This window comes from Plectropomus leopardus, chromosome 24 (assembly GCF_026936395.1).
Source record: "Plectropomus leopardus strain MGB_pleo_1.0 chromosome 24, ASM2693639v1, whole genome shotgun sequence".
Taxonomy (NCBI): domain Eukaryota; kingdom Metazoa; phylum Chordata; class Actinopteri; order Perciformes; family Serranidae; genus Plectropomus; species Plectropomus leopardus.
In genome coordinates, this window is record NC_142199.1 from 1,471,427 (window position 1) to 1,499,028 (window position 27,602).

The 27,602-nt window shown below is 42.1% G+C and overlaps 1 protein-coding gene across 3 annotated transcripts; it reads left to right on the top strand.

Moving 5' to 3' along the window:
• Window positions 1-99: 99 nt before the first annotated feature.
• LOC121962950 (transmembrane protein 198-like) lies at window positions 100-27,593 on the top strand. Of its 3 annotated transcripts, none has more exons than XM_042513290.2 (5): window positions 100-620; window positions 21,162-21,427; window positions 22,261-22,842; window positions 23,400-23,602; window positions 24,453-27,593. In XM_042513290.2, the coding sequence occupies exons 2-5, from the start codon at window positions 21,271-21,273 to the stop codon at window positions 24,603-24,605; spliced, it is 1,095 nt and encodes a 364-aa protein (XP_042369224.1). In that variant the 5' UTR covers window positions 100-620; window positions 21,162-21,270; the 3' UTR covers window positions 24,606-27,593. The 3 variants fall into 3 exon arrangements, with proteins under 3 accessions (XP_042369224.1, XP_042369227.1, XP_042369226.1); XM_042513293.2 differs by lacking the exon at window positions 100-620 and adding an exon at window positions 8,470-8,729; XM_042513292.2 differs by lacking the exon at window positions 100-620 and adding an exon at window positions 12,379-12,506.
• The last annotated feature ends 9 nt before the right edge of the window (window positions 27,594-27,602 follow it).

A 27,602-nucleotide genomic window follows, 5' to 3' on the forward strand; every position in this document is an offset into this window, starting at 1 on the left:
GAGAAATAATAAAGAACTTTAAATCCACTCCTGCATACATGCAAAATGGGCTATAATATATGTGAAAATATATCGTGTTTTTTTAAATTAAATAAAAATGGTAAAGTATTAGTGTGTTTTTGTAGGTATTTTGTTGTGCATTTTAAAATCCCAGCCTCTAGGAGCCGCTGCTGAATTTCCTGACTTTTATTTTCCAGCTGCAGCTCTTCAACAAGTCGGGACTCGTCATTTTTTGCAGCGGACGGAGGAGGCCACCTTCTTCACCCGACGCACCGTGAGAGGCTCCATATCCTCCATCCATCCGTCCACACCGGAGCCTGCATGCTCCGACACTTTATCTCTAATCTGCACGCACAGTTCTGCTTTTCATCCGGCATGTAACCCGGGTTTTTGCTCTTTTCCAGCCCGGTGTATGTGCGGGTTTTCCCCCCATGGAGGAGCAGTGAGGTCGGTGATCCACCGCCCTGCAAGCTGCCGGGGAGAAACGGACCTCCACACCGACTGGAATACACCCAAGTCGGGGAAGAACACGTCAAAAATGGTCGGTGTTTGGGGCTCGGGAGGCTGCTTTTGCCGTGATGTGAGCGCGGACGAGGCGCGTCAGGCTGCCGGGGATGATGGTGAGTGTATGATTAACGTGCACGGTGCGTTTCTTTTGTCTCTTTCTCACACACACACACACGCACAAACACACACACACACACACGCACACACCTGCTGTCAGACACCGTGGAGGTTCATGTGCATACAGCAGCAGGGGGGCTCCTGAAGGCAGCAGCGGTGTGCTGGATGAATTGAGGTCAGCCGGCTCCGTGTGATGGATGCTGAGGGCGGTGATGTCTGACCCGGATGGCCGCATCGGGGTCGATCATCCTGTCAGACTGAATCGCTGCTCATTAGAGCAGATCTGTGGATGGACGGATGAATTAATGATGTGTTTACCAGAGAGTGTTTATTCGTGCTTGTGTGTGTGTGTGTGTGTGTGTGTGTGTGGTTTCAGTTCTCCCAGATGTCCCTGAAGTGGTCTCAAACAAACCAGTAAACAGTGTGTAGGAATTTGTGGATCATACTGGCATAAATGATACATAATACAGTTTCTTTAGTGTGAAATCACCTGAAAATAAGTATGATGTTTTTGTTACAAGCGGTGTATGTATGTGTTTTACCGATTTATCCAGTTTTATACCAGTTTAAATCAATATCAAGTTAGTGGCAGCTCAGCTCCAGTTCCTGTTGTGCCAAACAGCATTGAGGAAACACAGATTTTTAACATGAAACTGCGTTATTCAGTGTTTTTACTGGTTTTAGTCACCTGGTCCGTGTGTTTTGGAGAAAAAGACACCTTCACAGATAATTCGGCTTCTGCTAAAAACTTCCCGAGCAATGAACACTGAAGGAATTCTGAATAAAGCAGTTTCACATTGTGTTTCTCCAGTGCTGTTTGGCATGTTGCAGACAAGCCACTAGCGCAGCGACATTATATTCTGTTCCATCATTCTGTTATTTCTGACTTCATATCCCTCCTAAATCCTACACAGTGGACCTTTAAACCTACTGTAATCTGGTATTAGGGCTGTGGTAGCCTGATTTATCGATAAGACTGACGAGAAGTGTTGAATATTCATGTGAAGTTTTTCCTCTTTCCTCTGTTTTATTGTAAGTCGATTATCTTAGATAGTTGGAAGAGGCCCTGGATGAACTTGGAGTAATGTGTTTCTGTTTTTGCTTCTGGGCGAGTGGAGGTTGGAGACACCCTCCGTCACATGATAACTTTGAATTCAGCTTTTTTAAATTGGAAGTGAAGATGTTTCTCAGGTTTTCAGGTTGCTCACGTAATCTAACTGCATCTGTGTGTGTGCGTCATGAATGTCGTGATGCGTGCTGCATCTCTGGGGTCATTTTGTTTACTTTTGGATTTAGTTGAATTACGTGGTTAAGTGTTGATGATGTCCACATTTTCAGTGTGGTATTCACAGCTTTATAGATTGTAATTTTCCTGAAAGCTCACGAGTTTGGGAGCTGATGGCAGTTTCTCAAACTTGTCCCGAGTAAATGGGGCTTACAGACGTTGAAAAAATAATAATAAATAGCAATATATCACCAAAACGTAATACTCAGCATAACTCAAAACATTTAAAATACTAAGTATTGTGATAATATCATATTGGGGAACTTCTGGTCTTTCCCACCCGTACTTTAATTTGCTGAATACAAGAGGTGCTGATCTGCTGCTGCTTGGATCAGTTAGTTAGTTTGTATCGATGTATCGATATTGTATCGACAGAGGCAGCAGTAGACTGGCAGCTTTCGTGTTCAGCGCGGTAAAATGCCTGTTTTTCTCAATGGAGTCTGGCTTTGAGGAGAGCAGAGAAAAGTATCGATTTCAGTTCAGTTCTCTGCCGGAAACTGCCTTGTTTGATGGCAAGGTAAAGTGGTGATAATATTCAAAGTACACTGGCTCCTACATTTCCCATAATGCAGTCGAGTTTTTCTTCTCTTCATTTGGACCCTTAGTGCATTTCAAGTACGTCTGTCTCTCAAAAATCTTTCGCTTTGTGATGCTGCGATTTGACACATCGTTCAGGGACAGATCAATCAGACAAGAAGACCCATGGGGGGCAGGAGACAGACCACGATGAATTTTAAAACTCTTTCTGTCTATAACCCAAGTTCACTGGATTCCTGCTCTCTGTAGGTCATTTAAATGCATTCTGGGAAATGTAGGAGCAGACGGCATCTCAAACAGAACTCCTGACGTGTGTTAGTTTGAAGTGACAGAACAGTGAGAGTGTGTTCAGACACTCGGAGCTGCTGCCTGATACAAACCCTGCAGACCTTCAGCCGGCTCTTTGTGTATTCACTGAGCGTCAGGCCGTCGTCTTATCAGTGCAGTCAGGCGGCGCGGCTCGAGCTCCGCAGCCTGCCAGGGGAATGAAAATGCCACAACACGTCGCTTTGGATCCGCCACTGGGTCAACATCTCCGGCGTGGTGCTGCTCGCTTCCTCCCTCACCCCCGTCTCCCCTCCTCGTCCTCGTCTTCCCCTCCTGTCTGTCTGGTGAAGGAAGGAAGAATTTATTCTCCGGCTGCTGCAGCTTCACTGTGATCTCATAACCATCCAGGCTGCAGGTCCAGCTTCACTTTGTGCATCTTATTGAATCATCACTTTTACACTTGAGACTCTTGGTTGAGTTCAAATCAGGACATAACCTCAAATCTCTGTCAAGATTTACCCTTTACGACAACAATAATATAAACACCATTACAGTTTATTACAGCTGGCTCTGTTAAAAGGAGAGAGATCAGATTTAGTGAATATTTGCATCGTCTTTGATTGCATTTCTGTGCAGCAGCCGGCGGAGATATTCTCATGCTGTCCAGTCGCCAGAAAAAATGTTGGCATTGTATTTTTCTGCAAACCACGGATATGTTACATTTGCACATTTTTATGTAGTGAAAACCTTGAAACTTTACTTTTAACCACAGTGTGGCAGGAAATGCCTGAATGTCTTCCTAAAAATCAGCTGCTTTATATTCAAATCTTTTGGCAGGAAACACAGCAATGTCTCTTTTAACGAAAACAACTGCTTTTTGTGCCATTTTCCAGCAGGAAACGCAGCGATGTCTTGATGAGAAACAACCACTTTCTGTGGCACTATCCTGGCAGTAAATGGAGCAATGTCTCCACTACTGTCAACCACTTTTCATGGGATTGTCAAAAAAGGAAATACAGCGATGAGTCGCCACAAAGCGCCAATGCTTAGTGCCTTAAAAAACGGCTGAAACGCAGCACTGACTCGTGTAATTACAGCCAGTTTTATTGTTAGTTGGTGTCTGGAAAAGTGGTCTGCAGCTTGGCAGGCGTGGCATCTGCCACCCCCCCACCTCCTGATGACAAAGTCGGCTCACTTCAGAAACATTCGGCTGATCTTTATGAAACATGCAAAATATTCGTGGTTTGCAGAAACATATAATGCCAACATTTTCTTCTAGCGACTGAGCTGTCCGACGTCCCTCCACGTCCACATGGACGGAGCAGACAGGATGAAGTTTGGCGTTGATAGAGAGCAACATCTGTTGATGAAAACACACACAGGTTGTCTTCTCACTCTGTGTTTTTTTGCCGGTCCTGAGAATCTGTGGGAAGCATGTCAGAGTTTCCCACGAGGCGTTCAGGGCCCAGCAGTGATGATATGAGCGCCGGCGCAGGCTAATTAGTGTCCAGTCTGAGGCAGCGAGTGGAGAGCTGCAGGCGGCTGACGGCCAGATGTTCGCTGTGTTCCTGCTTGTTGTGGGAGCCGACAGGTGCAGAGAGGCCGAGCAAGGAGAGTGAAATGAAAGCTGCTGATTTTACTGAGAGAAATCAGTCAGAATTTTAGGGAAAACTCCATTAATCTGGTCTTTGCTGCATTTCCAGCACCTTCACATCAAGCTCTCGCTGCTGGAGAGGGTGACCGTTTTGCTTTTTAGCTGCAGGAACAAACAAAAGCACCAGCTGAGCTAAAATAATAAAAGTGGCTTCACCTCCACGACCTTCGCCAGCACAGAGGTCAAACCAGATTATTGGAAATGCAAAAATGAAAGTGCTCAAACTTCTGCTGCCGCTGTGCACTTCATTATTCTCTGAAGCATTGAAGCTAGAAATAATTGGTTCGACCCCCCGCTGTGTGATCACACGGGCCGCGCTGTTATTGGAGGTGGCATTTGAGGGCGAGCAGAGAGCATCATGGGTTATTCCTGCACGTGTTGCAGCAGACTTTGATCTGATGAGCTATAAATCAGGAAAACATGTTTGACTTTGACACATAATGTGAAGAAAACAAAAAATTCTGGTGATATTTGATAGTTTTGAGTTGGTTGTTGGCGGTCGCCTGTGTTCACTGTGTCGGCGGGATTACAGACACTTCTTGCTGGTTTTGTTTTCCTCTTGGCAGGATATGACTTTGAGTTTATCTCAAGGATTGTGAGGATGTTTTGGTCGTGTTTTAGCTTGCACGATGGGGCGAGACACCTCCGTCCAACATACTTTCTGTTTATTTACTTGATGGGAAATTTTATGTGGAAATCACCAACCAGACAATCATGAGGAGAAATTAAAATCTTTGAAAGGACTCTTAACTTTCCTTTAAAGGAGTCTCTTTTACTTTTCACTCTTTTGATTTTGACCCCTCAATCTTTTATTTTGGACCAATCATTTGTTAGCGCAGAGTAGGAAGGCTGCAGATTTGTAGCATTAGAATTAGGGCTGCAGTCCACTTTTTTATTTTGGATTAATGTGGTAACTGTTTTCACCAACAATAGTTTGGTTTACTAATCATTCGAGAACAGGAAGAAACCGCCTGTTTCATACACTTGTTGCAGTGTGTCCATCGGCGTTGGTGCACATAAATACAGTGACTTTGTGTTTGGAACACGAGCTGTTTGTTCACCTAAATCACATAATGAGGATGTGACAGATGGACAGGCAGAAATGTGTCCCATCCTCCAACCATCTGAGGCTTTAAATTGGCCAAAATTAATCTGTGAGGTCACGGGAAGGGAAGAATCAGAAGTTAAATACCCATTTGAAAACAGTTCAGGCCTGGAAAGTCTTTTAAAAATAAACCGCAGTCACATTCAGGAGCACACATCCTCTCTCGAACCTTTGGTGTAAAACCTCACAGATTTCCCGACATCACACCTCAAATATAGAAATGCTGATGTGATTTTTACATTTTTCAGCAGTTGTTTCCTCCTGTGAATCTCTAACTGAGCGTTTCGTCTCTCCTCCGTGGGAACAAACATCATTGATATTCCTGAGCGGCTCCCTCAGGGCGCCGGCGGACGGGAAAAACAGAGAGCTGGTTGGGGGGTGCTCAGTCATACAGAGCAGCAGGATTAAGACATAGAGCAGCCTTTATTGTCCGAGGGTGGCGGTTATGCACGAATCAAACGTGCTGCTGCAGGTCCGGTGACACCTGACAGGAACCTGTGTGTGAAAAATGATGATGTTAGTGACGATAGTGTGTGTTTGCAAAAGGCTGCTGCTAATCCCGACCTGGACTCCAGCCGCACAACGGTCGGTCGAATCTCATTATGTTTATGTCTGCGGCGAGCAGACCACACAGATACAAACAGGGATTATCGATGGGAGCTGAGACTGATGACAAGCGATCAGCGCGAAGACGATTAAACTGCTTTTTATCCCTGAGCCTGATGAAGTCAGACTGCTTGGCAAAGATCAAATATAAAGATATTCAAATATATTAATAACTACATAAATAAATGAATAAATATACAGTGCAGTAAATTGGTAGATTAAGAAAAACGTTTTTTTTAAAAGCTTGGAAAAATGTCTAGTGTCTAAGTGTCTTTTGTTTTTTCTTAAGCTAATTTTTTAGGTACTTTTCTCATAATTTCTTTTACTAATTTCTTGCTAATTTTTGGAAAGTAATGAAGCTTATGTTCTCAGTATTTAAATGGTTAATGCATTACGTGGTATTGCGCATTTTAGTGATCCGAACACAGGCGGACAGCCAAGACACATCGCCGTTCACTCTGTCCATCACGCACCTCCAGCTGACCTCTTGTGTTCAGATTGCGTCACTGCCTACCTAACTGGTGCTATAAGGTCAAAGGGCACTCCAAAAATAGGAAGTCTAATTTTGGCAGCAGACGTTTTAATCATGGATGTGTGGAATACCCTGCTGATGCTTGACTTTTGTAAATTTGGAAGTAGGATGCATGAGGTTCAGCTTAAGTAACACATCCATAAATTCACAGATTTATCAGATGCCGAAACGCTGTGGAGTAGTTTAAAATACGATGAGACAGATTTAAAACCGGGACTTTGCGTTTGGAAATAGTGTTTGGTTGATTTCTAGTCCGATTAAAGAGTTTATACGGTTTTAGTAAGTATTAGTATTAAGTATTGCGTATTGATAGTTGCATTGCTGGATAATGTTGCATTGTTTGCGGGAAAAGTTGCTCCTAGTTCACCTTTTGTACGCAGCCTTTTTTGCAGTGTTGTCGTAAACCGAACGTCTTTAAATTTTGGTGTGTTGGTCACACGCTGATCTGTGGGATCTTGTGATTATTTTCCGACCTTTTTCTAGACTGAAATAGTTTGTCTGGAGGCACGGGTTTGCCACTGCCCTCTCAGCTGTCTGTTGAGGTGAAAACAGAGTCTAACAAGGACAAAGACCTCAGTGTCCTCCTCCTCCTCCTCCTCCTCCTCTCCTCCTCCTCTCCTCCTCCTCTCCTCCGCTCCTCGCTGCTTCCCCATCAGCAGATTCTCCACATTCTGTCCAATCAGAGGAAATGACAGCCAGCAGCCACACGTGGTTCTCCTAACTGGAGCAGCAGATTCCCTCTCAGCCTTATGTAACCTGCTCGCTGAGTGTCTGAGGAGGTGTGAGAACGCCTCGGCCTCTTGGCGGTCGCCCGTCGTGCCTGATCTCTCGAAGCGGTGAGGGTGTTTGTGGGTGAGAGCCGTCAGCTGCTGCGCTAATAATCATGTCACGTAATGTTGTTCTTGTTCTGTGAAAAAGTCATGTGAGTCATCTGTGACTCACCTGCTTCCCGTAAAGTTTTACTTTTTTCTTGAGAAATAATTATTTCTGCTTTTAAGATGGTTTCGGTTTGTTTTTTGCATTTTGACAGTTGAGCTTTTGTTCAGTGCTTGTTGCTGAAATCTGTCCTGAGCAGATGTCGTCACCTGTTGCACAACATCAGACTCCCACATACTGTAGTAGCTGCCGCACTTTCAAAGCTCGATATCAGTGAACAAACTGCAGCCCACGGGCCAAATCCGGCCCCTGAGAGGCTGCAGGATGGCCTCTCAACCATTTTCCAATTTACAAAAAACACCCCAAGTGATTCACACTGGGAACTGTTTTTGTAATTTTAGTATTCATAAGGTGCCAGAGTGCATAAAACAGCATCAAAAAGAGCTTGTTTATCAAAAAGTGCCAGTGGAGGATCCCCCACACCCCTCGACAAAGGTTTCAGCAAAGACCCTGATGTCCTAAAATCCTCAAAACATCGTAAAATCCTAGAAACATCGTATTATTCAAGATACGTCCTAAAATCAGAGAAACGTCCTAAACTCTGGGAAATGTCCTAATATCTCACATTAAACAGAAAACCAAAAACTGGGTTACATTTGGGAACTTCCATCATTCCCTGGAAAGCAGAATTCCTCCATCTTGTCTTCAGCATTGTCCGGTCCTGTCCTCACCGGTCTGACCTGCGTCCTGTCCATGTCCTCTTGTCTGACTGAGACACGTGATGACACACATACATACATGCAACGATCCTGCCACAAACGACCAGATGCTCCCCTGCACACGGTCACGTTTCCCCCTCATCCCCGGCCACTATTGATTGACATGTGCAGAGGGACCGCCGCTTGGCGTGCCAGGTTATCGGCAGGACGATTGACGACAACAACCTCTCTCTTCCCGGAAGCCGACATGTAAACCGGTGACACACACGAGCGGCGGGACGCTGGCAGCTCGCTCTGATCTCGTCATGAGCGGGCCTGTTTTTGGCAGCTCACCCACCAGCCTGTTACCTTGGATGGCTCGTGAACAACACTGAGAGACAGAGTGAGGTCCGTCTGCATCATCCGGCTGCTTTTCTCATCAAAGTGCCGGCGCTCAGACGGTTCAGACACAAAGCAGAGCAGAGGTGGAGGGGTGGTTGGACGAGGACACGATGCAGCCTCGGCTGAACCGGCAGATTTCTCAGGTCAGTGACGGAGAGAGGAGCAGACTTAATTCTCCAGATCAGAGCGGTGATGTAAACCTGATGTAGGGCTGAGCAGTGATTCATCATCATTTTACAAAAATCAGTTCTTCATATGAAGGATTTTAGGAAGTGTTTCTTTGTTTTAAGCTTGCAACATGCCATTTTCTGCCGCCAGGGTTTTCTCACTCAAAACAATGACAGAAGACGGAGCTTTTCTTTCGTTTCTCCTGGTTAGAATTCCTACAGTGTCAGGAGGTTTTTACCGGGAGCCGAATCATCCGCAGAGGTCTCTTCCTCTCCAAAACAAAAGGACCAGGTGATTAAAATCTGTAAAAGCGCTGAATAAAGCAGTCTCAGGTAAAAAAAAACAGTGATTGTCCCATGCTGTTTGGCGCAGCAGTGGCTGGAGCTGAGCTGCTGCTAACATGTGCTCATCTTTTTCCTCTAATACCTTAAGATACAGATTTTTCGGAGTTTTTTACTGTGATCTGAATTGTCCGCAGAGGTCTCTTCCTCTCCAAAACAAACAGATTTCATCATTTAAAGCAGTTTTATGTCAGAAATCAGTTTTTCGCTCGTGCAGATTGGCTTAGCACGAGCTGCAGCCGAGCTTCCGCTAACATTTGCACAGTTTGTTTCTTTGATTACGAAAGATTCAGACATCGTATGACTAAAATTAAGTTAAAAAAGTTGAAATCTACAAAGTGTATTGTAAGAATATGACTTAAAACTAGATAAACAGTCAGTTTATGCTCAAAGGGAATCTGACGTGACCTTCAGGCGACAGCGAGCAAACGACAGACTGGCAGCATTTGGGATAATGTAAGTACATAACGCAACAAAATATATAACACAGGTTTAGTCGTTTTTAGTCATTTTACTCAGGAAAATTTACATATTTTATCTTAAAAGCATCATTTCTGGCTTTCAGCACAGTTTGGACTCACCTTATTTTGCATCAAGACATCCAAACTTTGTCTGTGCGCTTAAAGTTTACTAAAACGAGCTGCTCAGCCTTGTGAATTTAGTTATATATATTCTCAAAAGAGGCACAACTTGATTTGTCGTTCAGAATTTAAGGTTGCAACTTGAAATTTCTACCAATAAATGCCCGTCACAATGTCCAAAAGTCAAAGTGTGGCATCGTCAAACATCCAGAATCCTAAAATATTACATTTATCATCACTCAAGCTGAAGAAAAGAAGCAAAACGACACAGTTAAGAAGCTCGAACTCCACAATATTTCCTTTTTTTCAAATAATAATCAACAAAATCAGTTACTTCCTTGTTTTCTGTAAATCAGCTTATTGATTAGTCAGCTGATTATTTTGGCACCAGTGATGATATTAGCAGTCAGATGGATTTTTGTCTGGTCTAAATAAGAACAGTCGTTAATAAATGTTAATTTTACCTGTTAGTGCTCCTTCATTTGACTCACGGTGAGATCAGTAACCAAAATAAAACCGACTGAGAAAAAAACTGCGGTATGAGTCACTGATGAAAGATTTGTTATTTGCAGCCATCAAAAAAACATAAAAATCTGTTAATTTTGCAGCCTTGTAAGAAGAAAGAAACTCTAAAGGAACAGTTTGTATGTTTTTATGAGCAGTTTTTTCCCGCCTGCACAGAAATATTTCGAACACGGGGATGTTTGTGTTTGTCCTTGTTTTGAATCATGGGAATGGTTGCCAATGCAAAGAGGCTGAAGCGCAGTGAGTAATGCATTATGAGGCTGTTGCGTAACACGACATGGTGGGAAGGCCACTGGCGGTTTTTCTTTCCTCTCCTTTCTCTCTCTCCTCTCTTTCACTTCACCTCCCCCTTTCTCTTTTTGCTCATGCTCATAGTTTAAAAAATCTCCATCACTTATATGCAGCCTCATTATTATATCGCTAAAATGAAAGTTTCTAAACTCAAAATATTTTTGAATTAAATTTAAGGGACTGCTCTTTATTTATTTATTGTGGGTGACTTGGGGAAAATTTCTGACCAACCATCCACCACAAATGAGTTGTTAGATTTTTTTTTTAAACTGACCCTTTAATGTTTTAAAGTGAAACATTGAAGACAAAATCCTGGAGTTGAAAGAAGTCATTTCCACTCACTTTCATTCTGTAAATGGTTTTGACCACAATTTAAATTTGATGTTGAATAAAGTGATTTTGAAGAAATATCAGCAATTTAAGCTCAGATTTGGTTACGTGTTTTTTCCTGACAGAAGCTTTTGTCCCACATATTGTTTTTTACGACCATTGGAAATATGAAAGTCCAATGATAAATTCTGTTTTTGCAAGTTCTTGCTGTGAAAAAATTGTGTAATTCTGTCTTTTTTAGACAAGAAACATCACTAACTTTTTCAGGCGTTTCTACGTTGTTTTCCCACTGTGGGAGAATTTCTGCTTTTCTTCACTAAATTTCTTTTTGTGTTTCCATTTTTGAAGTTTTCCTTGTTTTTTTACTTTCCTACTTTCCTCCTTCCATCTTTGCTTCCTTCTTTCTTTATTCCAATCCTGCTTTAGCTGACGGGAAAGTTGGAAAATTAGAAAAACTCTTCCTCTTTGTCCCTTTCTATGATCTCAAGATTTGAACTGTCTGCACATAATCAAACGTGCACGTTCAGAGACATTCACGTGGAGTTTTCTGAACTATTTGTCCTGCTTTGAGGAACAACGTGTTCAGAATCTGCTGCTCTGTCTCAAAGTTATTCTTGGCCCGCGTGGATCCTGTCCCAGCGGCAGGTCCGGGAACAGTCATGCTGGTTAGTTGTGTCATATCGCTCCCGTCCCGCTGTTACTCACCGTAACCAAGGCGTGACACACATGCAGTCACGTTGTTGTCGTTTTCATGTCGGAGAAATCTGTTGCGTGACGCATCAACAGTTGAGCCACTTGTAGAGTTATGCAGATGGTTTTTTGATAACTCGTGTAACACCATCCTCCGTGTTCAGAGCTGAAAGAGATTTTTATGGTCATTTTGCAGTTTTGCTTCGTCAGAGCTCTTAAATGTCAAACCCTACTGCACAAAAAGTTCCCAGCTTTTCCAAAACACTCAAGGATGGTCAGTTGATGTGCAAGAAAAGACGGAAGCAAAGATGGTAAAAGAGTCAAATGTTGAGTCTATATGTGCAGATATTAGATGAATGAATCCTGAGAGGATTAACAGAGCTGGGTGTCACACACACACACACACACACACACTCACACACACACTGCTGAAATATGCATCTTAATAAGCTGTGTTGTCATAAAATCAAATTTGTAATGTGGATAAAGTTGTTGATAATTCAAAGCCTAAAGAGTGTCTCTCGTCAGATGTTTTTCCACGTGAGCGCAGCAGAAAGGACAGCTTTGTGAGCTTGTTTGAATGAATGAAACCAAAGCTGAACTAATGGAAAGAGTGCAGCATGAAAGCATGAATGTTGTCTTACTGGTGAATATGTTTTCTCTGCTGCTTCTCTGGAGAGAAGCCTTTATCACCAAACAGAAGAGAAGAGGAGAATTTGGAACAAAAGAGTTTTTTAAACGAATGCATCATGAACAGATTTCGTGAATCACAGGGTTATGAAACCTACACAGCCGTCTGCGCTCTGAACACAAACTGAAATTAGCACATTTGAAAGAGAAAAAACGCTTATTCACAAAGGACGGATCACGGCCGCGCAGTGAACGCTGCATCTATAGTAGGAGCTTTCTGCAGAAGAGTTTTCTTTAACGGTATTACAGCGCAAACATGGGGAGACCATGGGGCGGCGGGGCTCCGGGCACAGACGTGCACAAGGTTTTACGCCTCTCTTTGTTGTTCTTTTGTCTCTTGTGGTCTTCTTGTGTCTCTTTGAGGTACTTTTTTTGTCTCTTTGTGGTCTTCTTGTGTCTCTTTGAGGTACTTTTGTGTCTCTTTGTGGTCATTTTTATCTCTTTGAGGTACTTTTTTGTCTCTTTGTAGTCATTTTTGTGTCTATTTGAGGTACTTTTATGTCTCTTCATGGTCTTCTTGTGTCTCTTTGAGGTACTTTTGTGTCTTTTTGTCTCTTTGAGGTACTTTTTGTGTCTTTGTAGTCATTTTTGTCTCTTTGAGGTACTTTTTTGTGTCTTTGTAGTCATTTTGTGTTTCTTTGAGGTACTTTTATGTCTCTTCGTGGTCTTCTGTCTCTTTGAGGTATGTTTGTTTGTCTCTGTAGCAATTTTGTGTCTCTTTGAGGTATTTTTGTGTCTCTTTGTAGTTGTTTTCTGTGTCTTTGAGGTCATTCTATGACTGTTTTGATCATTTTGTATCTTTCAGGTCATTTCATGTCTTTCTTTTTTTTGGTCGGATTGTGTTTGTGGTAGTTTTGTCTTATTTGGTTGTTTTGTGTCGCTGAGGTAATTTTGTGTCTTTTTCTTGTCATATTGTGTTTCTTTAAAGTAATTTCTAGTTTTTTGACCACTTTGTGTCTTGGCTGTTGTGTCTTTTAGTAGTTGTGTATTTTTGAAGTAAATTTGTATCTTTTTGGTCATTTTGTAACTCTTTTGGGTAATTCCTCGTATTTTCTAGGCCATTTATCTTTCTTTTAGGTCTTTTTTGGTTGTTTTGTATCTCTTCGAGGTAATTTTGTGAGCTTTTTGGTCACTTTGTGTGTATTTGAGGTAGTTTTCTCTTTTTTGGCCATTTGGGTCTCTTTGAGGTAATATTTTTGGGCCATTTTCTGTCTCTTTTAGGTCATTTTGTGTCTCTGTTTGTTGGACAGTGTAGTTAGGGGCGCGTTTCAACCTTTGCAGGAGGTTTTAGAATTTCATGGTTTCTTTTTGTCTTATTTGATTTTAAGTTTAGCGATCCTTTTATGAATTTTCCCCTGAGTCTTAATGATCAGTAGACTTGTGAATGTGCCACAGAAAATGACATCAAAAACACAGACAGTGAATTTATCTTTGATTCTTCTAACAGGGTCACACTCAACAAAGAGTAAAGTCAAATGAGGTAGTGATAGTGCTCACAGTTTACATCTGCAGACATCTCCCCGTCTGGGACGGAGCTCATTACGATGCATGAATGCAAAATGAATCATGTCTCCCTCCTCTGCCTGTGTTATTTAGTGGAAACAAAATTCTTTTTATATCTTGTAAAACACGATCACAGGAGCAGAAAGTACATTTAAGTGCAGCTGAAAAGATCAGTCAGTTAATTAATATTCAGCCCAGTTGCCAGAAATGATTCTGAAAACCATGAATTTGTGACATTTTTATGTTTTTACACATAATCACCTTTTGTAAAGTGACGCTGTGCATGAGCTGACCTTGTCATCTGGAGGTGGAGGGGGTTGTGTTACCAAAACTGGGTATTTTAAGCCAAAACATGATCTTTTCTGAACCATGACCAAGTGGTTTTTGTGCCGAGATTAACCAAGTCAACTGTGGTGTTATTGAAAGTTTCAATGTATCTGTTACATAATGATATAAAAATGTAACTTATCTGTGGTTTGCAGAGATTTTATAATTCTAACATTTTTTATTGGCTATTTGGTTGAACTATTCATTAGACAGAAACGTAACCAGCAACTATTTCAGTAATTAATTTATCATTTTTCATGCAAAAATGTGGTATATCCAGGTTCTTAAATGTAAAGATTTGCTGCTTTCATTGCTCTAGCATTACAGCGAATTTAATAATTTTGAGTTAATGAATTCACTTTAGGCTTTTAACAGGCTTTCCTCTCTGTTCTTTTTTGAGGTAGTAAAAAAATATATATACTGTACCTCGAATGGCAATTTTATGGCATTTTTTAACTTTTTTTATGGCCTTTTATTTTTTATATTTTTGAGCCAGTTGTGCTTTTGCATCTTGTCAGCAGTTATGTAAAGTAATGCACCGTTAAAATTAAAAGGACTAGTGGATGGTGTTAAAAGGAGCTGAGCCGTTGTGGTCAGACGTGATGCAGCACGTCAAACGTGATGCAGCGGTGGTTCTCAGCCAGCGTGCGTTCTCTGAGTATTCATAGACATCCTTTTCTTTATTCATGGAAAGACTTTGTCTCTCTTTCCAGCCGCCGCTGTCGAGTTAAATCTGATGATGTCAGCGCTGAAGTTGGCTGAGCTTCTGTGTCAGTGTGTCTGGGTCTTACTGAATGATCCTCAAACCAGGTTAAACTGCATTTTCTGTCATGTGTTTTGGGAGATTTTTTTGTCAATATTTAGACAATGAGAGAAAAGACATTTTAGTTGTCTTTTAACACAGAGGACTGATCTGCTCACTGTCCAACGAAACCGTTATAAAAAACGTTTATTGCATAGAGACGAGGAGATTCTTTACTCTGAATTCAGATCACCAGCCCCATACAGAGTAAATTTGGACGACAGAGAGACGCTGTCGAGGAGAGTTCAATATATATTTTGAATTCTGTCTCTGAAATCAGACTGAATTTTATTTTGCTTGAAAATTCAGTCTAACATTGGACGTAAATTTTCGTCGTGCGGTGGGTTTTTCAGAGGTGATGGCTGATTTTCTGATTGATTATCTGAGCTGATTTCGTCCTTTGCTCACAAGACGTGCGGCTGCTGGACGTCATTGTTTTCCCATATTTGTGGACATTTTCAGCTGCTGTTCTTCTTTGCTGCCAACTGCAACAAAAAATACCAAAAATGTCAAAATGTCTACTCGTCCGGTCCTGCCGGCTGTCCTTTTACACAGATATCAATTCAGCATTGTTACTATCACTATCAACTTAAAGTCCCGCTGTTCTGTCATTGTACCTTTTATAGAGAACGGTGAAGCGGCATAATGACGTGACATTATGACATGAGCTTTTTATTATTTTGGGGGGCATTTTATGCTTTTATTGGAGAGCTCACAGGAAAACAATGATGGAACAACATGCAGCAAACACTTAAACTGGGGAAGTTTTCTTTTTACATGCAGTCTTGCTTTCTAAAAATTCATTTTGTCCATTGTCTAGAACGCATTTCCTCCCTCGTAGAACATAAGCAATGCCTGTTGTTCTTAAAAACATAAACCCACATTGTTTTCACCCATTATCATTCACTACCAGTCCTGCTTTTCCTCACCATTGTTGGCACGTTGCTGCATATCTGGGTCACTTTGCTTTATTTCACAAATTAAATTCTTGATTTTGTAAGGATCGAAAAAGCAATTTTAAGACATCGTTCTGGTAACTTATCGGCATTTGTCAGACATGTTTACATCTTGTAGGGTAAATAGACAAACATTTCATATTGTTATTAAAATTAATTATTAATATTTCATTTATGATTGAAAGGGGAGTTTCTATAGGAGCAGAATTGGCTTTTATAATACACACACACACACACACACACACACACACACACTGATGTATATGAGCACACTCAGAGGGAACAGTCGGGGCCACTGATTGGCTCTCCTGCTGTTGCTATGGGAGTTTAAGCTGCGCTTCCATTGGTCAGGCTTTGGACCAGGGCCGACTGCCGGCTGGGTTGTCAGCATCTCTTGGTTGTCGTGGCAACAGACAGGAAGCAGGGCGAGAGGAGGAGGAGAACTGTTTGTGTTGTTGTTGTTTTTGTTGTTGCTGATTGGGACAGCAGAAGAAGAAACTCCTCTGCCGTTTGCTTTTTTTTTTCTCTTTTTTTGCAGAGGATGATCCGTCTGCAAACATAAAAACTGCACGTTTTTGATCTGCAGTACAAAACGGCTTAATGCTTACACACACACACACACACACACACACACACACACACACGGGTCACTTGGCAGCGACCTGCTAATCCTCCACCAAAAGATGATTATTAATATGACATGTCTGGATGAAAATGTACAAAAAGTGAGTGTAAGTGTGTGTGTGTGTGTGTGTGTGTGTGTGTGTGTGTCTCTGAGTTTGTTCTACAGACATTTTTTTGGTCTTTGTAGCACAACTCATCAGCCTCTTCTAGCCTTCCTATTATGACTGTTCTGATGCAAATGCACATTCACACTGAAACAATAGTTGATGTACACTTTTTTTTCTGCATTTAGTCTTTTTGCTGCACGAATCAAGTGAGGCTGCTCACAAATGCCATCAGTTTGCCTTTGAGTGGTACTGTAGTACAGTTTTTATGAAAATATTTTCACATTTTTACAACACGCCACAATTATCTGTCTCTATAAACGGACTGAAGAGAGTGTCAGTGTGTCAGGGATGCAAGAAATCTGTTGATGGGGAAGAAATGTGCTGTTTATCCATCGGCTCAGTGCTTCTGACTGCAGTGCGGGGTGTCATGAGGACGACGCTCTTTATAACTACGCTTTGGCTTTTGTTTACCAAGAAACAGTTAGACCATGTGACTCACCCCGAAGCCACAAGTTATGCTTTTTACATTTATGTTTGTGCTTTGATGGTATTTTATATTTCTTACTGACATACCTTCCTGAAGTTTCGGTACATGATGTATAAGGTGTAAGGTGTGTGGCACCAAGTGTCCGGTTTCCTGATAACTTTGGTTGTAATTAGTTATTTGATATTATAAAAAGGACGTTGGTTGACATGATTGACAGCTGTGTGTGCCCATCTGTGTGCTCGTGTTTCATCCACCCCTTCATGACCCTCTGAGAGGTCATGAACCAGAGACCGAGGTAGGAAAGGGAGCGAAGAAAGCCATGAGTAAAGAGAGGGACAAAGGGAGGATGACAAGTAGTTGCATCTGACTCAGCAGATGATTGAGAGGAGGAAAAAGTACTGAAGGAAGGATGTGAGGGAGAAGGAAAGAAAAGAGGAGAGAGGGCTGGGGGAGCTCATGAATATCAGAGCAAAGTTCCCCAGACAGGAGTTGCATAAGCACCTCTGACCCAGAAACCCTCCACAGTCGGACTCAACTCACCCCGAGATGGAGGGAACAAACACGGCCAGAGGGGGAGGAGGGAGGACGGAAGAGGCGTGGGAAGGAAGTAAAAGAGGAAAGGATGGAGAGACAAAGACAGCATTTTTTATTTAACCTTATATGCACTTTTTTTAATGTAACAGTGGTGCATAAAACATGATCTATTTGTCCCTTTAGCTTCGTGTCTTTCAGTGTCTCAGTATTTTCCTAAGAGAGTGATACTCAACTGACGGCCCACGGGCCAAATCTGGCCCCTGATAGGTTGCCGGGTTGCCCCAAACAGTTTTTAATTTACAATAAAAAAATAAAGTGATCCACTTCGGGAAATGTTTTTGTACTTTTAGTATCCATAACACGCCAGAGTGCATAAAACAGGATCAAAATTGAGCTTGTTGATAAAGAAAAGTGCCAGTGGAGGATCCAACACACCCCGACAGAGGTCCTAGATAAGACCCTAATGTCCAAAATCCTAAAAATGTCCAAAAATCTGAGAAATGTCCTGAAATCCTACAAAATGTTGTAAAATCCTAGAAACATCTGCAGATCTGAAAAACATCCCAAGATCCAAGAAATTCCCTAAAATCCTAGAAATTTACTAAATTTATAGAAATATCCAAATCTTAGACAAGTCCTAAAATCCTTGAAACATCCTCAAATCCAAGAAATTTCATGTATCATAGAAATTTACTAAAATCGTAGCAACACCCTAAATCATAGAAACATTCGAAAATCCTTGAAATGTCCTTAAATTATAAAAATTTCCTAAAACACTTAAAAGTCCTAAAATCATAGAAATGTCTTAAAATCCAAGATATGCCCTAAAATCCAAAAAAAACGTCCTAAAATCCTTGAAACATGTATGGAGCTGCTGCTAAAGGCCCCTGGCCTCCTGTGTTTTTGCAAAAGTGGCCTCTAAGCAAAGCAAGTTAAGTGTCCCTGCCCAAAGGTCTTGCAAAAGTTGTTGCTATGTGGACATTTACAGATTAGGAGTAGACCTACAGTGTCATTTATAAAAGTGTACGTTTAAGTTCGGCATGAAGCTCTTGCTTCTTCGTATGCAGGGTAAAACTTGAGTGATGAACGGTTTGGACAGATGTGAAGGAAAAGCAGCAGGAAACGAGTTGAAGGACGAGGTGAGATGTAGCAGGTCCCTGACAGCCGTACACGGCCAGACGTTAGCACGACAAACAAGGCTGGGTGCAAACAAGGATAAAGTCGAGGCAAATTTATTTACCAAGTGCTGTTGACAAAGAACATCACTGGAATACAGACGAGTTTGTGGGGAAGGAAACAAAAGGAAAGGAAGGGCTCGTGTGTGAGAGCTGAGGGAGAAGACAAACAAAGAGTATGAGGACACTTAAGGTAGCTGAACAATGGATGAATAATCACAGCACGTCATTAATGCTCCCCTCTTATTCTGAATGACAGTATTCTGAATTTGATGCAGGTCAGAGGATGCACAGCTGCACGCAAACAGGAATTTTAGTGTAATGTTATTTTTCATTAGCTGCGTGAAAAGCCTTTTTTACAATAACAGCAAAAACTGAAATATCTGGTGCATGTCGACATAATATGGAGATACTGGCTGCAGGGGACGCATTAAAATGGAGAGATGGATACATATTTAATGTGGCTAGAAACTACAGAAAGGTAACTTCAGATAGAGTACTTTATCAATAGGAAATTGACCCAAAAATAATAGGAGAAATAGACTGCAGGGCAGGACACAAAACAAAAAGATGTGACTCATGCAGTTAGAGCAGAGGTGGTTTCAAAACCAACCCAATTACCAGAAAAAATGTTGGTATTGTACGTTTCTGCAGACCACGTTACATTTGCACATCACTGTGTAACTGCTGAATCTTTACATTTCAGTGTGCTTAACATGTTTAGGTTTAGGTAAAAAACATTGGTTTATGGTTAAGAAATGATCATTTTAGTTTAAAATACAGAGTTTCAGGGGCACAATCCCTGCTGGAAAAGCTTCAAGGTCTCAGTGAAAAATAACTCATTTCTTGACATCTTGGTTAAAAAATGACTGCATTTGTGGCACTATTCTGGCAGGAAACACAGTTATGTATCTGTAAGATAGAACCCATTTTTGCTGATCTATCCTGGATGGAAAAGCAGCGACGTCTTTTGTCTAAGTAAAAAAACAAACACTTTTTGTGGCAGTATTTCGGCAGGGAAAGCAGTGATGTGTTGGTGAAAAAACAACTGCTTTTTGTAGCACTTTGTCTGCAGGAAAGGCAGCAATGTCATGGTTGAAAAACAACAGATTTTTTGGCACTATTGTAGCAGGAAACGCAGCTAAATTTTGGTACAGAAACAGATAATGTCAGCATTTTTCTCTGGTGACTCGGCTGCAAAAACCCAAAACAAAATAAGTAAATTAAAGGTCCAATTTAAAGAAACAATGACAGAAACCAAAGTTTTTTGTCTGGGAGGAAGCACTAGGACCATAAGAACCCTAATCTATGAGATTATTTATTTTATATATGAGAACAGTCAGACATCAGACACCATGTGACAGAATGATTGATGAAAGCCTGAACTGCTGAGAAAAGAGCCGTGAGAGAAAAGTGTTTGCTTTATGCTCGAGTGGCCTGAAGGACGCCGCTTCTTGTTCCCCTTAAATGCCTCCTGATCAAACGCGGAGAGAGCGAGAGGCTTTGATTGCCCTCGTGCGCCCAGCTCCATCACCCGCTGTTATCTGAGCTATTATTATCCACCGTTTCCGCCATCGGGAGGATGCCAGACTGTGTGTAAATGTGTGTGTGTGTGTGTGTGTGTGTGTGTGTGTGGGCGCGGAGTCTGTTTTACACTGCTGCAGATTTGAAAGCCACTTTATTAACAGAGTACAGCGGTTTTGTGCGCTGGCATTGCTGTTGATCCTTTGGATCATGCTGGTGTTTTTTTTATGGTTTAGCCTGTTAGATTTAAATCACATGGAGCTGATAAAGAAAATAAAAATGAACAATTTTATGATCGTCCAGGCAACCTCTGGTCTCAGTGATCAATGTGCAGACAGTTCGAAATAGGGTTTTAGATAGATGATTGGATATTTAATGAGCTGAATTTATTGTCAAACTTCAGTTATTGTCATCTAATGAAACAGGTGCAAGCACTAAATACTATGAAAACTTTTCGGAGCGGTTCATTCAAGGACTCTCCATCGCCGGGATTAGAAAGGGAACCTCGATGAAGTCCTGACGGCTCATTTAAAGGCACAGTTTCTGGATACAGACTGCGTGTATTCTTCCTAAGATTTGCTGTTTTGATACTTTCACAGTTATACGGAGCACCTTTCCTTGCTTTACAAGACAACATGAAGTTTAAATTTGTTTAAAAACAACATGGAAATTTGATTTTCACAATATGTACCTAAAAGTACAGTGGAAAAAGCAATTGTTGGTGTTGTAGTCTGCAGAAAGTGTTTTGATTTAAGGTGATTTAAAGGTTTTGATCTCTTAATAAAAACTGTCCTCATATAGTTTTTTCTGTTCATAAATCAGCATATGAATATGTTAAACTTGTCACTCGTCCTGATCTCTGATTTGCGTTTTCTAACCCTCTTTCCCTCTCTCTTCTCTCTCGTTCCCGCCTTCCACAGGTGAAACCGTGCGGCTGTCTGGTGCTCCCTAGCCTCCCCTGTCCCTCGCCTCCCACCTGATCTCCTCCTCCGCCTCCTCTCTCCTCCCCTCTGTCTCCTCCTGTTCACCATGACGACCCCGCTGGAGATGCTGCTGGAGCAGCCCGAGCAGGAGCTGAGCCCCGAGCGCCTGGACGGCTGCGAGGACATCGGCGGCCGCTACAAGGTGGTGCCCTCTGTCGTCTGCTCCATGTGCTGTCTCTTCGGCATCATCTACTGCTTCTTTGGTGAGTCCCGGTTCCTTCGGATTCATTTCTGATTCATATGCCGAATTCTGTGGAATACTGTTACCATTGAAGATGTACTTGGTAAGGCAAAAGTATGATAAGTGTGTAAGCTTACTGTCAGCATCTCCTCTGTGCTGTGTGCTTTATGTTTTTATATTAAATAAATAAGAAGTAAAAACAAAAAAAAAATGTTTTCATGCATCTGTGCCGATGAAAGCTGCAGTGGCCAGAGGCATTATGTTTTCGGGTTGTTCGTCCGTTCATACGCACTGACATGGGTCCATCCGTCCCGTTCTCTTGAACGTGATATTTTACAAACGCATTGAGGGAATTTCTTAAATTTTGGATTAAAAGTTCACTCAGACTGAACATTTTGGCAATGAGGGGGGGACCTCTAGCTAACCCAGGTACCTGCATGCCCCCCCATCCCCCCAATCTCATCTTTCCTGTATCTCTTCAGCTGTCCTATGAATAAAGGGAAAATGCCCCTAAAAAAATTATCTTAAATTTTGGTAGTGATAGGTCAGAGATCAAGGTCATTGTGACTTCATCTGTCTCATTCTTATGTGATATATCAAGAATGCATGAAGGATTTTTTCCCAAAAAATCACCAAATATTTAAAAGGAAAAAAAAAAAAGGGCAATTATTTTTTCTTCAGAGGTCCGGGCTAAGTCCCGAATGTCCTCAGATCCTACAAAAGCCCCTGATAGATCATCTGTGATGCCCGGAGGACGATTTGCACAGACGTGGACGTAAAACTCAAAATGCAACTTCAGAGATTTGCGGAGGCAAACAACTGCAAGATGGTAATTCCAGTTTCTTCTTCTTTCAGGCTATCGCTGCTTCAAGGCGGTGATGTTCCTGACGGGCCTGATGTTCGGCTCTGTCGTCATCTTTATGCTCTGCTACAAGGAGCGCGTTCTGGACACCCAGCTGAGCGTGGAGGCCTCGGTTGGCATCGGCCTCGGCATCGGCACGCTCTGCGGCCTGGTCACCATGCTGGTTCGCAGCGTGGGCCTCTTCATGGTGGGCCTGCTGCTGGGCCTGCTGGTGGCCGTGGCCACCCTGGTGGGCATGGAGGAGCTTTCCGACAGCCCGCCACGCTCCGTCTGGGTGCCCCTGGGCGTGCTGCTTGGCCTGGGCATGCTATTTGCCGTGCTCACCCTGCAGTGGCAGCGCCTTTTTACCACGCTGTCCACGGCGGTGTTTGGAGCGGCGGTCATCACTGTGGCGTTGGACTACTTCGTAGAGCTCTTCGCGCTCGTGCTGTACATGTACGAGCGGATGAAAGCGGCGCCTGGAAAGCCCGTGTGCTGGCTGACATGGGTGGTGCTCGGGGTGTGGCCTGCCCTCACCCTGCTGGGTGTCATGGTGCAGTGGAAGGTGACCGCTGAGGGATACTCCCATACCAAGGGTGAGGATTTTTTTGTGCAACAAGTCTCTTAAACTATAAACTGTCTGATTTGCCTCAACTTCCTGTTTTAAAAGTACAGAGCTTTGTGCGCACGTCATGGTGGAGAGGAGGCATCATTAGGCCTGAGCGTCTGACGCCTCAGCCGGGATTGTTTTATAGATAAAGCCTTCGTCCTTGAGCCTCCCGAAGGGATTTGGGAAAAATGCATGAAGTGTTTGTCCCACATGATATATTTAAGGACTGTTGGAAATTTGAAAATATCATTTTGATACGTTAACAATTTTATTTTGGTGGGCCTGCAGGTTTGGTAGGCATATTTTCTTTAAAAAAAATCACCAAAAATTTAAAAGAAAAAAAAAATCTAAAAAAAAATTAATTAATTTAAAATAGAAAAAGAAATGTTTTTTTTTTAAAAAATTACCAGAAATATTTAAAAATAATAAATAAATAAAAAAAATATTTCAAGAAAGAATATTGCCAGAATTCTTAAATATCTCCAAAAATATTAAATTATTATAAATATTCCGCATCTCCTCCTCTGTCCATGTCCTCCTCAGTGATCATCAGCCGGCAGCAGAGGAGGATGCAGGTGATGCGGATTCGTCAGCGGGACGATCGCTTTCGCAACAAGAAGAAGAAGAAGCAGCAGCACGGCTCCTCCTCCCACCATCATCACCAGGCCAAGCAGCTTCACCCTGAGCCCGCCTACCGCCGCAAACCCAACCCTATCCGCCGCTACGACACAGACGTCCTCTCGCCGGTGAGGAACTCATTTTTTCATCATCCGCTGTTTTACTTTTTTCTGTTTTGTTAAACTTTAGGCTTCCTGCAGTGTGTGTGGTCAATTATTTTGTGTTTTTTGTGGTGTTTAAAAACGCTGTGTTTTTTTGGCATATATTTTGGTGACAATCATCCGTGTGACAATTGACTTTCTTGCTGTAACATTTGTGCAGTGAGATCAAGTTCCTGTCTGATATCTCAGCTTTTGCACACTTTGCCGTTAAAACTCTTTCAACAAAGAAACAAAGAAAAAAGAAAGAAAAATGAACATATACTGTTACAGTCTTAAATAATCGTCCTTCGGTTGTGTGTTTGATCCATAAAGGCAGCAACGTCTTTTAGCAAATCTTGATGGAAAAAATGGCAGATTGCCCTTTTCCCTCTTCTTTTGCTGTTGTGCTGGTGATAGCTGAGGCTGGAGGCATAACGATTTCAGGTTGTCCATCCGTACATCCCATTCTTGTAAATGTGATGTAACTCAAAAATGCCTCGAGGACATTTCTTCTTCGTCCTCTTGGACTCAACAATGATCTGGTTAGAATTTGTCTTATTCTTTCAAATCTGATATCTCGAGCACTTTTAAGGAAAATCAACTTTGACACAAATTTCCATTTAAGACTCGATAAACTGATTCGATTTTTGTGGAAGGATGTCAGCACTCAGTGACTTTGTGTCCGTCTCGTTCTCTTGAGCGTGATATCTAAAGACGATCTAGAGGTATTTTCCTCAGATTTGGCCACACACTACACTACACTTGCAAGGCGGTAATTCTAGTTCTTTTCATGCGTTTCGTTCATCTTTAAATCAAACTCTATCTCTGCTCCATCCAGAGCTACATTCAGAGTTTCCGAGACCGACAGGTGCAGGCGCAGCCCATCCCGAGCCGGCTGGTCGGCGGACCCCACACGGTGGTGGATGTAGGCTATGACTGCGGCTCCACAGCGCCGCTCACCGGAGCTGCAGGACCTTCACTACGTGTCTGACCAATCCTCCACCTCCCGGAGGCCTGAGCACGCCACTCTGCCAGGGAGGTCCATGACTCTGCCGTCACTACGCCACCTAGGTGTCATCACAAACCACCACTGGGTTCAGAAGGGTTTAAACATCATCTGGGTTCAGCCACACCCCCGAGAGGATGAAAATATATTTAGGGCTGGATTTACCCAAAATGCAAAACATGTTTAACTCTTTTACTAATTAAATTTTGGATTATCAAGCTCGGCTTTCCTTGCGGCCACCTGCTGGAGCCCTCAGTGTGGTGCAGAGGCCATGTTGACCTCTTTTCACAGTCATTCAAATGCACAAATGCATGCATGCACTTACACAAACACACACCGCAGCTACAATCTAAAGGGTCCTGGAAAACCTGAAGCATCCCGCTGTACCTGGCCCCGGCCTGTTTGTCACCGTCTCAAGTCAAACCAGATCAGGGATCTCAGTTTCCGTGCTAACCCGCCTCAGGTTCAAAGTGAAAAATCAAAATACAACTTCGCCCTCATTCAGCGTGCTGTTTTACCGCTGCCGCCGTTTTCAACTGATGGTGCCGAAGCAACTTGTTCCTCAGCCTGTAGGCGTCCAACAAAGATCATCTCTAAAGGGAAGTAAGGGCCCTCAAATGCAAACCGGGATCTTTTATTTGATCTCTGTGCCATCCAGACCACACAAATCCTTGAAACAGGAAGAGACGTCTTTAATATTTAAAGGGGGTAACCCTTTGTCACCCTTGGTGCTGGACGATACACTTCTTCAAGCGTCAAACTGCTCTCCGATGGCCGGGGAATCTGTTTAAACGGGTGCCTTGCCCCTCTGTGGACTGTACCACTCAGCAACAGGAGGGGGGTTACTGGCAGATCTCCCATCGATGGCTTGTCTTTGCATTAAATGTGATCACAGAAGGATTTTTGAGCCATGGAGCTACAACAAGCAGGGTAAAAACATGTTGTTGGAGTCGAGTTGGCTTGTTGTCTCAACAGATGCCTGGATATACGAGCAGGTTTTGCTTCAAGCCGACAGCAAGGAAGCCACATGTACACTGGCATCTCATCTGAGATTTAACACATTAAAAAAGAAACAACAATCCCCGATAATTTTACAACCTGATTTTCATCCCTGCTGTGCAAACTGTCTGTCCTCAAAGAGATTATTTACGCGGCTGAGTAGAGAAGTGATATTTAAGATATCTGTCACTTGTTCAATCTATCGTTGTGTAAAACTTGCACTTTCGTCAGGTTTTCTTCTTGTGCTGCAATGCAATCCAAATCTGAGCACTTTAAAAACGTGCAGAAGAAACCGATGAGAGTTAGAAATCTTCTCTGGGACGATCACATTTGTACGGAGCCCGTACCCTCCTAAAGTTAATGATCTTATTTTCACAAGATAAAAGTCTCTATGTTGTGTGCACAAGGTCATTTTACTGTCTTGTGGGAACAAGTTATTATTATGTGTGCACTTGATGACTTGTTGTTATCTTGTACGCACATGATAACTTTACTATCTTTAGGGAACAAGTTATTATCTTGATACACAAGTACATACCAGATACCTTTGTCTTGTGGGAACACGTTTTTACCCTGTGAGCCATGATGACTTGTTCCCACAAAATAACCTTTTCCCACAAAACGATAACTTATATAAGTTGTTATCTTGTATGCACATGATACTTTTACTGTCTTATGGTCACACAATTACTTGTTCCCAATAGATAATAACTTGCTCCTACAAGTAACTTTTATCTAACGAGATGATTTTTATCTTGTGGTAATAGATTATTGTCTTGCACATTCTTGTGCTAACAAGATATTGTCTCTCAGAAACAAGTCTTCAGAACAAGTTATTATCTTGTGCTGACAAGATTAATTTCTCCCTCAAAATAACTTTTATACCATAAGATAACGTTTATCTTGTGGGAACGAGTTATTATCTTGCCCGCACAAGATGACTTGTTCCCAAAAAATAACAACTTATCCCCAAGAGGTGATAACTTGCACCCACAGGATAATTTTACTTGTTCGCACAAGACAATAACTTCTAAAAGTTATTAACTTGTACATGGAACATAACTGTATTGCCCTATGGGAACAGGAGGACTCTTTTCCCACTTTTCCCCAAAAAATAGATAACGTCTTCACACGAAATAATATCCTGTTTGCGCAAGATATCTTTTCTCTCACAAGATAAAATATATCTTAAGAGATTATAGTTATTACCTTGTGCACACAAGATGACAAGATGATGACACAAGATAAACAAATCTGACCTTTGAGGACGTCGGGGTCCATAGATTTGTGTAAACTAAAAGGATAATTAATCATTGACATTAAAAATGTGTGTCCAGGCGGAGATGCCAGTGTAATTAAAGTTTAGAGAGCTGGAATGAAAGGCGTGGACTAGTGGCCATACCAACTTGTACTTAGAACCAACAACTCGTTCCATCATGTGCATTGATTTTCTTTATTCGGGACGACATAACATTTCTGTCACCAGTGAAAATGTGAATACTTTGTAATCGTCTTTACCTTTTTTTTAAAGGAACAACAAGCAAATATGGGGGGAAGGGGGGTGAATGTATGTTTTTATTCATCCGTGGGAAACAGAAATGCATGATCTCACCCCTCCGTCCCGTCCCCGACCCGCCCTGCGAGGCTTCGTTTTGGCTCCCACCGAACACCCTCCACCCCCTCCATGTGCATCGATGTGAAATTTGTACATAAAACACGGCACTTACTAACTTTTTGGGGGGTTATTTTGACTATTTTATCATTTCATTTAAACTGTTTATTTCTTAGGAGTCTAATTTAATTGTTCTTTTCCAGTGGGATATATTTATTTGCTGATTTATTTATTTCTCGAGCTGTTCTGTAAAGGAGAGTGCAATGTCATCACTGTAGGCCAGTAACTCCATGCTTTCAAAAAAACAACAAAACATGAATTATGGTTATGATTATTAAAGCATGTGTTCCTATGGGCCTGTATGCGATCAA

Coding starts and splice junctions, on each gene's coding strand:
- LOC121962950 (XM_042513290.2), top strand. CDS start 21,271: ATGACGACCCCGCTGGAGATGCTGCTGGAGCAGCCCGAGCAGGAGCTG. Junction 21,428..22,260: donor CATCATCTACTGCTTCTTTG/GTGAGTCCCGGT, acceptor TTCTTCTTTCAG/GCTATCGCTGCTTCAAGGCG. Junction 23,603..24,452: donor ACACAGACGTCCTCTCGCCG/GTGAGGAACTCA, acceptor TGCTCCATCCAG/AGCTACATTCAGAGTTTCCG.